Here is a 15,162-nt window from a genome sequence, read left to right on the forward strand (position 1 = left end):
TAGTACAACTGAACCAAGTAGTGCTAGAAGTATGGTGTGTGTGTGTGAATGACTTTATAAAGGAAAAAATATGGGGCTGGTTGCAGTGACATCACTTTGGGTGACTACTTGGAAAATTGTTCAAATCAAAACATTTGCACTGTGGACCATACATGTGCGATTTGGGTCAAAGAATGTGTTATCTGTTAAAAACACCTTCAAACTCAAAAAACTACAGCAGATCAGTCTGAAATTTGGTAAGTGATGAGGTGTCAACATAAATAATTGTTCAAGAAAAGACCCACTTTCCCCATGTACATATGCAAATTAGAATGGGGAAATTTTGGTCCCAAGATTAGCAGATCAAACATTTTGTTGGAATGTTACTAGGGATGTGTAAACTTGTTCATGGCATGACCTCTTTGACATGTAAATTTGGTCTAAAAGTGATAAGTGGTGATGATATCTTGTCCTAAAGAAAAATACTGGACAGTTGTTAGTGAGAATATTTCTAGGGATGTGTAGATGAAATTGACATGATAACCTTGTTGATATACAAATTAGAGCTAAAATGTCAATTATTGGTAAAAAAAAATACGTCAGACCAAAAAAAAATCTGGACAGAGTGGTCAGAAATTTAATGGGAAATGTTTCTAGGTATACATAAGTGAACAATTGTTGTAAAAGTTCACTTTTGGAAGTACACTTACCCATTAGCAATTAATAATTATTATTAATAAATTTCAAGAAATGTTATATACAAAATAATACGACAAAAGAGATTTTAAGCAAAAATTTACCAAAATAGATTTATTGAATCCCATAATGTTACTATTCCAATTCTACACATTAAAGCCATTGGTTGATAGATTTATAGAAAAGATATAACTTTTTGCGAAAACCATCATGATGATGTAGCACATATAAACTCACTTGTTTAATAACTACAAAATCTCAGCTAAAAGCACTACAATATAAAATGTATAGCATAGTAACTTGTAGTATCATCATATAGCTAACAGTACAACAAAGCCCAAGCTCTCCCCTATGTACATATATTTCTTAAATAAGTAAACAGAAGTATAATCAATTAGTACAGCATATAGGCAAGATGAAGACATCTCCACTTTCAGCATTCCTGGATGATGTCTGGGTCCATTTAAATCAAAACTGTAGTACTCATGTTTGGGTCTATAATCATTTTGCCATTCATAAACTGCCAAATATTGCTCAGGAACACCAGCTAAGATCTTGAGATCCTGTAAAATATGAAAACATGGTAGGAGGGTCAGTACAAGTTCTAAAAATAAGCTACATGTATTAGTCCTAAACACAAGGAACACATCTGGAATAATTTGACAATCCACACGAATTCTTTCCATTCAAACATAGACCCTCCACTGGTGAAGGGTCTATGATTCAAACACACACCCTCCACTGGTTTTTATCATTTACAAGGGCATTATTGTTAAAATTCCTTGAGTTGTGTTGCTGTTTTGTTACTTACTCCTGTACAAGTGTGAACTTTTCCTCATCTTGTATTTAATATACAAATGACTTCACCCCCATCCTTAAAGGTGATTCAAAATGCTCACATTCACTATCGCTAATTTGCTAGACGACATGTTTGTGAAATGCATTCTGGTTTTAAAACTTTTCAAAAGCGTCTGCAAACACCTTAAAATTACCCTTTTTCAGTCACTTCCCTTCGGATTTACTTCGAGAGTTTTGGGTATTTCCGGTCCCACCTAGACCACGGGATTTTATGACGTCATAAAGAGACATGGATAGCACGTAGCCTATGGCGAGCGTAGTCACTAGGTGAACAAAACTCAACAGCATTGTGAAAAAATACATTGCTAGTGGTTGTAACAGACATCAGTAAACAAAAACTACACTCTACATGTCTTATTAACCAACATTTACCGATATTTACTCACACTTTCTGACTAATTGGCAGTGTCTGTGGGTATAAATGCTAAAATATGATCTCCCCATATTATGGCAAAATAAATCAAAACGGCTAGACTACAGTGTAGATATACATAAACACTTGTAATGTCGCTCGCGTGTTTCAATTTATTTATCTGATTTTTTTTATTATTTGCCGAGGAGAAGCATTACAATATCTTCGACAGGCATGGTGTCGACAGCATATTATAGCCCACTATACTCACTGAGTGTCGCCTTTTGAACGGCGCATTTAGCAACAAAGTAAACATATTTATCTTCAATAAATATACTAGCTATTAGATTGCCATATCATCAGCAATAAAATTGTAAAGAATTGAGGAAATTTCGTGAGTTTAGTGTTGTCATTTACATGACTTTAGCAACTCGTCTGGAAGAAAACTTGTATGGTTTCCATTGTTGCGATATCACTTAATTTAATGCAACAAGCCTATTTAATATTCATTAGAAGAATTCTGTAACGAATCATGGTATTCGAAGTGTACAGTTTAGGAAACCAACAAATCAAATATCGCGATGTGTTCATGATATCAAATACGATTGGACAATATTGACGTCGACAATCAAGGTCGTGACCCCAGCACATGGTTATGAAAGAAAGCCTGCAACTAGATACTTGGCTAGCCACGTCCGGTCCCGTTTCTCAGGGTTTGTTTTGAAGTTAGAGACGTTATTTCTGTACGACTTGAAGAATTTTACAATATATCTGATTGATAAATATGGATTACATCAACACGTGGATAAATTTAACCCGACACGAATGTGCGCTGTGCTCTCCCGATTCCATACGTACATTGTACATACACTGCTTCAGCTTTGATCGGCGGCCTAGTACAGCTTACTGCCGCGGCCGCGGTGACTGCACAAAACTTGACAACACTACCCCTCTACCGATATATAATAATCACCTGTATACCGTGATAAAAACAAGCAATAATTCGAGTCCCCAACAAGTCGATGAGACCTACTTCTGTTCTGTCCGATCCGAATGCGAGTTTCTTAGGTTTTATATGGGTTTCAGACTCGGACTAGAGTTTACGCCCTAGACAATAATAGATGTAAACTTGTGTTCACAAGCCAAACATGTGACAATACAAGACCACAACGAAAACTGTGAAAAATTTGCAGGTCAGTCTCATTTTATATATGGACAACAAAATTAGGTCGGTCACAGTTCCATTTACATGTACATGATGCAATGACTCGGAGCGTACTTCCATATGCTCGGAGCAAATCGAATCAATTAGTGTATTATGGGACCAACAAATATATTGTGGCACATGTCCCGATACGCCTTCTTGAAGTTTCCCATTGGTATTCTAATAGCTAGTATATTTATTCGAGATGAAATATGTTTACTTTGTTGTTAAATGCACTGTTCAAAAGGCGACGCGAGTACGATTGAGCTAAAATATTCCGTCCTTGGCCCGGGGATGCCGTCAAACGTCACCACGGTATCGTAATGCTTCTTGTCGGCAAATAATAAAAAATCAGATAAATAAAAGTCAATGAGTGTGAAACACGTGACATTACAAGTGTTTATATATATCTAGTCTAGCCGTTTTTGATTTCTTTTGCCATAATATGGGGAGATCATATTTTAGCATTTATACCCACAGACACTGCCAATTAGTCAGAAAGTGTGAGTAAATATCGGTAAATGTTGGTTAATAAGACATGTAGAGTGTAGTTTTTGTTTACTGATGTCTGTTACAACCACTAGCAATGTATTTTTTCACAATGCTGTTGAGTTTTGTTCACCTAGTGACTACGCTCGCCATAGGCTACGTGCTATCCATGTCTCTTTATGACGTCATAAAATCCCGTGGTCTAGGTGGGACCGGAAATACCCGAAAACTCTCGAAGTAAATCCGAAGGGAAGTGACTGAAAAAGGGTAATTTTAAGGTGTTTGCAGACGCTTTTGAAAAGTTTTAAAACCAGAATGCATTTCACAAACATGTCGTCTAGCAAATTAGCGATAGTGAATGTGAGCATTTTGAATCACCTTTAAGTTGTGTGTGTTTGGGGGTTGGCCAGTGGGAAGTGATATACTATATATGACGTATGTGTATGTTATGTTATGTTCTGTATTTCATGTGTGCACGTGCATGCATGCATGTGTGTGCGTGTGTGTGTATGTATGTATATATGTATGTATGTATGTGTGTATGTATGTATGTATGTATGTATGTATGTATGTATGTATGTATATAAGTACATACGTACGTATGGATGGATGCATGCATGCCTCTGTTTGTGTATGCGTGCATGTGTGCGCGCATGCGTGCATGCGTGTGTGTGTGTGTGTGTGTGTGTGTGTGTGTGTGTGCGTGTATGTGTGTTTATAGCATACAAATTGTGTATGGAAATGGCACTTATAAACAGAAAAACAGAAATGTATGGCAATATCTGATAACATGAGATCAGAGATTCCAGATGAGATATCGTGGTGTTGCAACTTACTTCTTTCTCTCATCTCCTTTTCTTTGATTCTTTTTTAGACTTTTTACTCGGACTTGATCCTTCTGGCTTTTTAGTTTCTGTTGGTTTAATAGTAGTTTCTTCTTCAATCTGGAAAATGAATGAAAATAAAATATGCACTATGCTAATCAAATATTGGTACATCTGTACATGTATTGGAAAAACTCTGAGTGTTCCAGTACAAACACTGTCAAACCTTGGAATGAGTAAATTACATTTGATACCATTCACACCTTGTTAGCTTGTAATATTTATGTTATCAAGTAAATGCAATACAATAATAGAAGTACTAATCAATCTATAAATCATAATACATGACAAAACACACACAATCACAAGACGACATAAGATAAATGAACAAATAATTGGAAAGAAATTCCTGTCCATACCATGTATCTTACTGAAGAACAATTCAAAATTGATGAAATAATACATCAATATATCCACTAATTTGAAAATGTTGCTACATGAAAATGAAATTTTATTACTTAATAGCCTGTCACATAATATGAGGGTGTGGGACACGTCTTCATCGATATATATACTAGTATACATTTGTATATGTGTGTGTGTGTGTGTGTGTGTGTGTGTAGCAGACATGGTAATTTTATTTACATAGCATGCAAAATATCAGTAAAATTTTAGATTACATTGGTATATTGTTAGATGTGTAAAGTAAATAGTTTTCAACAATTTTAGAGTTGATCTCAAGTTTCATTCTTATGTTATCCATTGAAATTAACACTCAATTGTAAGTTACATGTAATTTGTATGAAATGCTGACAGGAAATTGTCTTATTTTCCTACAAATTGTAATTTATGTCACTGTGGAGGCCATTATCGTGATTATAACATCATTACATGAGTATTAAAGTGTTTGCATAGAGTTTAGAGGTATAATTAGTATTCGTACCTCCGTGGTTATTGTTTCGGGAGTGTATCCTAATTAGTTTGTGAGTATGCAAACATACCACGTACCGAGTCCCCATGTTGTTTACACCAGGCAAACACGGTCTGTAATCAATTCACTCTGTGTTTCTCGCTACAATTTCTTTAATTTTAGTAAAACTGGGGAAACAAGAGGGAGTACGTATGTACACTAATGTAGTGCATGAGACTCAGTGCCTAGGTAGCTCGTCAGGCTACCTCGTACAAGTCGTACCTGCTGTTCTACGTACGATTCATGTCCGAGATTCACGGTCGAAACCGAAGACTCGGTCCCCCGGTCCCCAGCCTTCTTGATCACGAAACTTTTTAGAATATCCCACACTTGTATACATATCTTACCTTCTCATCGTCTCTGGATGGTAACAAAACTATGGAGAATATAGCTATAAGCTGAAATATCGCACCAATAAGTAAGCCATAGTGCAGAATTTCGTCTACCACGTCTACTTCGACTTCCACCATTTTGGAAGTTGGAACTTACGTGGGCATAATGAGCACAGATTCACATTCACATTTGCAATCAATAACAACAACGTTTAAATCTGTTATGCACGAATATGAATATACATGATTGTGCCGTGACGTACGTTGCCATGAAATCAGTCGATCGGTCATAAAAAGCATTTTTAACATGAAAATGTTGTTTTTGATTTATATATATATCATGCACTTATCACAAGTACAATGTCTGCTAATTTGCCACATTAAGCTTATTTGCTTTATTTATCTATGCATATATAATTTGACTGGAATAATCTCCCAAATGGCATTTGTCTGCTCTGCATCTACTCATTCAAAGAACAGGTATCAGAACACATGAACTTTTTTCACCATTACTAATGATGTCCACACATGTACATATTCACAACAAGTATCAGAACACATGAACTCTTTTCACCATTACTAGTGATGTCCACACATGTACATATTCACAACAAGTATCAGAACACATGAACTCTTTTCACCATTACTAGTGATGTCCACACATGTACATATTCACAAGTATCAGAACACATGAACTCTTTTCACCATTACTAGTGATGTCCACACATGTACATATTTACAACAAGTATCAGAACACATGAACTCTTTTCACCATTACTAGTGATGTCCACACACGTATATATTCATAACAAGTATCAGAACACATTAACTCTTTTCACCATTACTAGTGATGTCCACACACGTACATATTCACAACAAGTATCAGAACACATTAACAGAAACAGAAAAAGAACGAAGATTTGAATTACCGTACCATTATGGATGGTTTTCTTTTTAAAGTTCATTGAACAGGTAGGCATGTACAGTAAAGTACTTCTCATAAAGTCTTTGGAATTGTTTTCACTTTTATATACATATCATATTAATCCATATTTATATCTGTTCTGAAGACATATCTTTCAGTTTAAAATGTTTTACCAAATATGCATTATTAGTAAAAGTAAATTTTTGTATATTTTGACCTCAGATGATAAACTTCCTCTTGGAAAATTTCTTGTTGATGTAAACAGTCCTCCAGCACCTGGTCAAAGGATTGTATTGTATTCACTTTCTTTCTGTGTGATAATTGTGTCTGCTTTACCATGCTTACTATGGCATGTTGTTATCCAATAATGATTGATTGATTGGTTGGTTGGTTGGTTGGTTGGTTGGTTGGTTGGCTGGTTGGTTGGTTGGTTGGTTGGTTGGTTGGTACGTTGGTTGCTTGGTTGTTTGGTTGGTTGGTTGATTGATTGATTGATTGATTGATTGATTGATTGATTGATTGATTGATTGATTGATTGATTGATTGATTGATTGATTGATTGATTGATTGATTGATTGATTGATTGGTTGGTTGATTGTATTGACCAAGCGTTATAATATATTGTTTCTGAGTTTAGGGATTACGCTTAAAAATTATCTTTTAAGGTGATTTTTGAGTATAATCCAAAGAACGATAAAAATCCCAGAAATAAATATTGATGTAAAGTCTGTGTAAAGTGGCGTAAGTCAAAATACTCAACTCATGAATCCTTCAAAATATTTGAATCAATACTGAATATGAATATCCGGCTGTTTTGAACTACTGAGAACAATTTTAGTGAACAATTACAAAATTCTTTGTCAGTACCGTGCGGTTAGTTCGTCATTTATGTCGTTTAGTGGTTTGATATTGAGCGATTTAAGTGCTGATCGCAATTATTACATTTTGCTGCAAAATCCAACGCAATAAGAGATGCCCGCATATTACACACAGCTCTACAGGTTAACGCATTTATTGGTTTTTGAACCAATCAACAGCTACCCTGCCTGTCACGTGGCTTTTAAATCACAAGCGCCATCTTTGAAAACTTAAAACTGCAGCTACAACATCGTACCGTCGACGCGTCCAAGACAAGGCAGAAACATTCTACCAGTTTTTGACCAACGCAGCAGTCATCAATACTGTGGCAGTTATTTCACTTGTGGAAGTAGAAACAATATTCCGAAGTGCATCCTGTTCTGCAATTCAAAGGTAACGTTTGTCCGTGTGAACATTTAAAAACTTATCGTCATGTGTAACGTTATTAATTGTAAACTGCGAAACCCTCAATATTTCAACAATACATCCATTGTTCCGTGTGTGTTTTTTTTACCGCGACCGTTTCAAAGTATCACGTATAGACCAATGTGTGTGTATGTATATATATATATATATTATAAACGAGAGAAATATTTTGCAAGTTTGGCCTTGTCAGCTAGTTTGTACAGGTAGAAGTACATGTAAATGTAGTGACGTCTGATACTGTGGTATGACTCAGACATAACCATAGTTGCATGACATCATTAGTATGGTATCTATGATCTCCGTCAATGAGTAGTTTCTGTTGGATCAAAGACCCTGGTTCACCCCAGACGCATTACCTGTTGTTACAGAACATTGTATTATTTTCTAACTATTTGTCCCTTTTCTTCATAGGTAACACATCATATGAATTAAAAACATTTTTTTTTACTTTATTATAGGTTCAATAAACTTTTTACTCTGGCAATACGTTGAATCTCACTAAGTAGGAAAATGGCAGAAGGTAACTAAATTTGTGAATAAATAGCTATATAATTGGCCTTATCCACAGCATGGTAACCCCAGAGACTTGTCTGTCTGACCATGGATGTATTAGTAATAATAATAATAATAATAATACATCCATGGTCTGACATACTGGTTTGACCATGTTCTGGTAAACAATAGCCAAGTGGCTACCACCATGCATGATTATGTTTGAACTTTGAATCCCAAAACTAGAAGAATCTCAGACCACCAAATTGCTTGGTTTTCTGGGGAAGACTGAAAACCATGTTCCGTCTATATTTGTATATGGCAATATTAGGTATATGCTGATTGAAATCTTATATTTAACATATATATAGTCTGTAAGATGAGACATATCATGCCACCCTGTCAAGGCTAAACAACACAGCATATCTTACAGTCTAGCATATGTGTGCAGCTTGTTTTATATTCAATTTTCTTGCGTCCACTCCCTTTTTATGAATTGAGTGTATAAGATGTTGTGGTAGACTGAAAGATTCACCCCTGTTAGCTAAACACTTTGTAAGAAGTGACTAAAGGAGCGTACACATTGATGTATCTTGCAGATGGTGAGGTAACAGTAAACTACATTTATTAGCTTTTAAGAAGTACACTGTAAAAGGAAAACTGAACAGTATTATAGAGTGGTATTTTTTACTATAAAGTATTATACACCACAAGATACAAGATGTGTACAGACTGTCGCTCCATCCATTCTTCATGTATAATGACCCTCCCAGTAGTGTTCATTTCAGAAAAGTTGTGAAAATTAAGGTGATTAGTTTTGTCCAGAACAAAAGTACCAAAAATCTAATCTTGTTTTTAATTTGATCTGTAAATGACAGTATTTTCTCAACAAAATGAAGATACAGACCGTAGAAGTATAATACCATAGATGTTAGCTCAGACCATTTGATGTGGTCTGAGATGCTCAAGTAGAGCTTATGTCTATAATACCATGGCGGTAGGAACATGGAAGGTAGAAACACATGATAGGAAGGACTGTTGCTACTTCCATGGTAATACAAATACATGTCTAAATCTTTCATTTACTTTTGATATTTAGATATGTATTGTCTTCCATCTATCCAAAAGCTGTTAGAGGTAATAATTCTCAACTGTTCATAGTAGAATTGACATGCTAATTCTATAAAAATAAAGAAGTTTTTGTTTGTATTTTAATGTTACAGACAACAATGTAGGATTATTGATTGACTTTGGTGATGACACCTGTACACAACTAAAACTACAAGATGTTGGGTTCTCACACAGTGATAACACCTGTACCCAAACACAAGATGTTGGGTTCTCACACAGTGATAACACCTGTACCCAAACACAAGATGTTGGGTTCTCACACAGTGATGATAACACCTGTACCCAAACACAAGATGTTGGGTTCTCACACAGTGATGATAACACCTGTACCCAAACACAAGATGTTGGGTTCTCACACAGTGATAACACCTGTACCCAAACACAAGATGTTGGGTTCTCACACAGTGATGATAACACCTGTACCCAAACACAAGATGTTGGGTTCTCACACAGTGATGATAACACCTGTACCCAAACACAAGATGTTGGGTTCTCACACAGTGATAACAGCTGTACCCAAACACATGATATTGGTGTCTCACACAGTGATAACAGCTGTACCCAAACACATGATATTGGTGTCTCACACAGTGATAACACCTGTACCCAGACACAAGATGTTAGTGTCTCACACAGTGATGATAACACCTGTACCCAAACACAAGATGTTGGGTTCTCACACAGTGATAACACCTGTACCCAAACACAAGATGTTAGTGTCTCACACAGTGATAACACCTGTACCCAAACACAAGATGTTGGGTTCTCACACAGTGATAACACCTGTACCCAAACACAAGATGTTGGGTTCTCACACAGTGATAACACCTGTACCCAAACACAAGATGTTGGGTTCTCACACAGTGATAACACCTGTACCCAAGCACAAGATGTTGGGTTCTCACACAGTGATAACACCTGTACCCAAGCACAAGATGTTGGGTTCTCACACAGTGATAACAGCTGTACCCAGACACAAGATGTTGGGTTCTCACACAGTGATAACAGCTGTACCCAAACACAAGATGTTGGGTTCTCACACAGTGATAACACCTGTACCCAAACACAAGATATTGGTGTCTCACACAGTGATAACACCTGTACCCAAACACAAGATGTTGGGTTCTCACACAGTGATAACACCTGTACCCAAACACAAGATGTTGGTGTCTCACACAGTGATAACACCTGTACCCAAACACAAGATGTTGGTGTCTCACACAGTGATAACACCTGTACCCAAACACAAGATGTCAGTGTCTCACACAGTGATAACACCTGTATTCAATCACAAGATGTTAGTGTCTCACACAGTGATAACACCTGTATTCAATCACAAGATGTTAGTGTCTCACTTACTGCACCCATCAAACAAGGTGAGTTTGAATCTTCCTAGTCCATATGGGTAGAGTGTGTGTCTGATAACTGAAATATTGAATGCTTTCAACCCAATTGTCTTTTTTGACAGATTTTTGAAAATCATCTATGATAATATAATTCAGTATGACAACTAAAGTGCTTTGAAAAGTGTATTATTACATATGTACCAGAGACTACTGGCACTCGAGCGCACACTTACTAGTGGTATTTGCACTGCAGTGCAGTACAAAAAACATTATTGTATACCTGTATGTAAACGAGATGCAAATGAGGACAGAATCATTTGTTCTACACAAAATCATGTGATCACATAGTGTCATTTTTACGGAATTTATTGTTTCAGATAAATGTAATAATAACAGAACCATAAGCCACATAAGTTCCAGTGTGGCATACTCAGGGAATTTGCACTCATGATTGCAGTGTTTTCTGCTGCACTTTCACTCGTTACATTCGTGAAAGTACTACCGCAGAGAAAACTGCAAGTACTCGTGCAAATACCCAGAGTATGCCACACTTGCACCTGCGCGTCATGGGATTCTGTCATTGTATTATTTATTAACACCAGAATATGACACAACCCATTGTTTGATTTCTAAATGGTAGCTTTGAAATATAGGGGGACAAGATTTTCCTGAGTTATAGACTTGTTCAAGTCTCCAACCTTTTTACATTCTTTTATAGTTAAATAAAATATTTTCTTTTAAAAAAATAACTTCTTTTGTGTGAATAATAGCCTGACTGATTACAAAACAGTCGGGAGAATGCATATAGCCCTCTGGAGACTACTAGTAACTGGGAATCTTCTTTTTTTAAAGTTGAGGACATTTACTTTACAAAACTAAAAATGAATAACAAACTCAAGATTATGAGACTTTTAAAAAATCTCTCAAGGGACTGGTGCATGATGCTAGTTTATATGAGTTACTGTTAGTACATATAGTGTATTCATCTTGGAACATTCATTGAGAAAATCTGAATTTTGTCCCAGTTGATATCAAAATGGTGCGACCTCATAATGACAAATCTTTCCATCGTTACAGATGCATGTATGATAGACGGCTTCCTAGTAGTGGATGAACATGAGAAGATGACAGAGAACAAAGAAAATGAAAGTCCAGATGATATTAAAAAGGATTTTAAAAATGTTTTATCACCAAGTGAAGGTACGAGTCAAACTTTACCTGTTGTCATGTCACCATCCAATAGGCAAACTAATAAATGCATACATTATGTTATGTATTATCTACAGGATATGCCAAAAACATCATATGACATGAGTCTGGCACAGCATCTTATATTTGTAAAGCCACTTGAAAAAGTCTGGCGAGGTGCAAAGCCTAGTTGCAGATTGAAAAAGGCATTGTCTTACTCATTTATTGCTGATATTTTAACAGTTTAAAACTACTAATATTGATAGTACACTTACCTGTACTTTGTTTGACACACCCATCATTAGGTTTGATTTTGGACTCAACATCAATATCGTTGCCACTTGTGCAAAATCAGCGCAGACATATATGTGTGCATCAAATTACATGTCTATCTGTCTCTCTGTGTGTGTTTGTCTGTCTGTCTGTCTGTCTGCCATTAATCAAGTTAGTCATGGAAGAGCCAAAAGAAATCACATTGCCCAATTACAAATCCTGTGTTTTGCCAACCCTTTTTTTTGTATACATAAAATACCATCCTGGTAGAAATAAAAGAAGGTTAACTAAATGTATGGTTATGAATGTTTTATCAGTAATACAACCATGGTATGTGCTATAAACAATGTATGTGACTTACACTTCATTGTGATGATGTCTAGGGATCACTTACATAACATATCAGGTGACAATACTACAGTGAGACTGTGAGTGGGGGGGGGCACATTGATGTACTATTTATAGCGATTCCATATCTATTGAGCTCATCTTTTTGTTTATATTCTATATTCATGTTTTAATTTCTACAATTCATTTAACTTTTAAGTACTTTCATTATTTTCTAGGACTACAGCTGATTGAGGATGAAGAGTTTGATTTTGATTTATTAGTCTCACCAGAAAGGTAAGAGTTACTGGCAGCAATATTATTTGGCTTTGTAAAAAGAAAATAATAAATCATGACAGCAATTCTCACATCAGTCTTGCCACAGAATGGTTCTGCACACCATTGATTCCGAGTCAGAAAAATCATTGTGAAACAACATTGACCAAGTCTGTGTTTGTAACTCAATACATTGCAAAAAGCTAAAAAATATGTAAAATGTTTCTCACTGTACGTACAATAACAAATTTTACACATTTATTAATCTTTTGCAATGTATTGAGTTACAAACAAGGACTTGGCATATGTTGTTTCACATTGATTTTTTTCAAATAGGAAGTCATGATAAAATTGTTTTATGAATTATAAATCTTGAATTGAATACCCCAATCCTTACGCATTTAGCCACTTTAAAATCCGATACATGCATAGACATACCTAGAAACTCAGAACAACAAAACATATAACAAACAACAACAACATAGAAATGAAATAGAGGTAAATACATCACATTTGAGGGTTGTCTTGTTTGAAAACCTTTTAAAATTTTATGGATTAATTCAGGTGTGAGGAAATTAAGAAAGAAGATAAAAGTACTTTGGAAGAGGATGATGAAGTATTCTTTGGACCAGCTGTTACTTTCAAGGAGAAATGTGTCAAAGTCAATTTGGAGTTGAAGGACAAGGAAGATGAAGATGACTTCAAACCCCTTAGTCCTTTGAATGTAGAACAGTACGCTGAAGTATTCAAAGAAGCCACAACTCTGGCATTACGTTTTGAAAAATGTAACTTAGAAGAAAAGAAAAAGAAGTCCAGTTCTGATGATGAAAGTCTATTGGTGAAATTGGGAAAGTTGACAATGCAGAACAAAGTGTGTGACAATCCTTCAGCTCCCAAGATGTGCAGCGATGTTTTGGACACCGATGTACTGGTAAAGAGCCCTCGATCTCCTAGACGAGAAACCTATGTTGTTAGTCTTGCACCAGTGAATGAAATGCCACCAGTAATAAAATCAGCATTGAAAGACTCTCCAAAATCCAAGATTACGGCTAAAGCTCCACAGATTAAGGCAATGAAAACGGGTATTGCCATAACTCCCTCAAAACCGTCATCCAAATTACTGATGAAGAAACCTTCTAGTCTTAGAGCACCTGCCAAGTCACCATCTATTCCAGCATTTACAGCCAAATCTGATTCCAAAGATGGCAAACTACCAGTGAAAAGAAGGTCGTTACAGAAACCATCTGGTATTGCAGCTAGGTCTAAATTAATGCCACCTGGTAAAATGGCAGGAAGTGGTAAGGGGATGACTACACACATGAAGGTTAGTATTGGTTTAGATACTTCACTGTCGATAACTTTGTTCTATGCCACTTATTAAGAGTTGCAAATGAAGACTGTTTATACACACCATTTAGTTTCTTCTATCCCTGAGGGAGATTCTCTGTGTTGGAAAGTTTTATTGTAACCAGACATTGTTTTATCATCCAAAAGTTTCACTAATTTTTTGCACAACAGGCTGAAAAAAATGTCATCCTGTGAAAAGTAGCCAGCTGACAGCTGTTAATGAAACCCCTGTCATACTACTCAATATTTTCCTCAAGTTCTGGTTTGTACAATACCTGCCACCTGTAATCCCTAGTTTTAATTCTTAATTTCTAATTTCATATTCTCTTAGGAAATGAATAAATATACAAGTAGATACTGCTGCATTCTCTTACACTGAAGTTCTGTTTATTTGCAGCCTTCACTGCTTTCTAGTAAAAAGGATAAGTACAGTCCACCTAAAAGACGAAGATTAGGCAGTGCTGGGTCAGAGGAAGCCATCTCAGATACATGTAGTATAGCATCAGATACCAGCGAGAACTCGTGTTCGAATGTATCAGTTAACACCAAAAGATCACTGTCTAGGGTAGGCACAATTCAGTTTCTGTTATTTTGTAAACACAACTAAGGAAGTGTTTGATCCATAATCAAATGTGAGGGTTTTTATGGATGGTAAAAAAAAGATCATATCTGTTAACAGTTGCTGATTTTGTCACCACATATTATGGTAGTGGCAACATATATGTTGGAGAGCCAAAGCTAGGAAATAGCGCCCTCTATTAAGATTTCTGTCATACATAAACCAGTATGCATTTTGTTCAGCTTCTGCTTATATATATTTACTGTAGTTACAGGACAATCAATGCCATAATTGTATGTTAATCTTCGAG

The 15,162-nt window shown here is 35.9% G+C and overlaps 1 protein-coding gene across 1 annotated transcript; it reads right to left on the reverse strand.

Moving 5' to 3' along the window:
• Positions 1–805: 805 nt before the first annotated feature.
• On the reverse strand, positions 806–5,851 carry LOC144441784 (uncharacterized). The gene is made up of 3 exons (XM_078131122.1): positions 5,720–5,851; positions 4,415–4,522; positions 806–1,238 (listed from the first exon to the last, which is right to left on the reverse strand). The coding sequence occupies exons 1-2, from the start codon at positions 5,840–5,842 to the stop codon at positions 4,424–4,426; spliced, it is 222 nt and encodes a 73-aa protein (XP_077987248.1). The 5' UTR covers positions 5,843–5,851; the 3' UTR covers positions 806–1,238; positions 4,415–4,423.
• Between the last annotated feature and the right edge of the window lie 9,311 nt (positions 5,852–15,162).

This window comes from Glandiceps talaboti, chromosome 1, assembly GCF_964340395.1.
Source record: "Glandiceps talaboti chromosome 1, keGlaTala1.1, whole genome shotgun sequence".
Classification (NCBI taxonomy): Eukaryota; Metazoa; Hemichordata; class Enteropneusta; family Spengelidae; genus Glandiceps; species Glandiceps talaboti.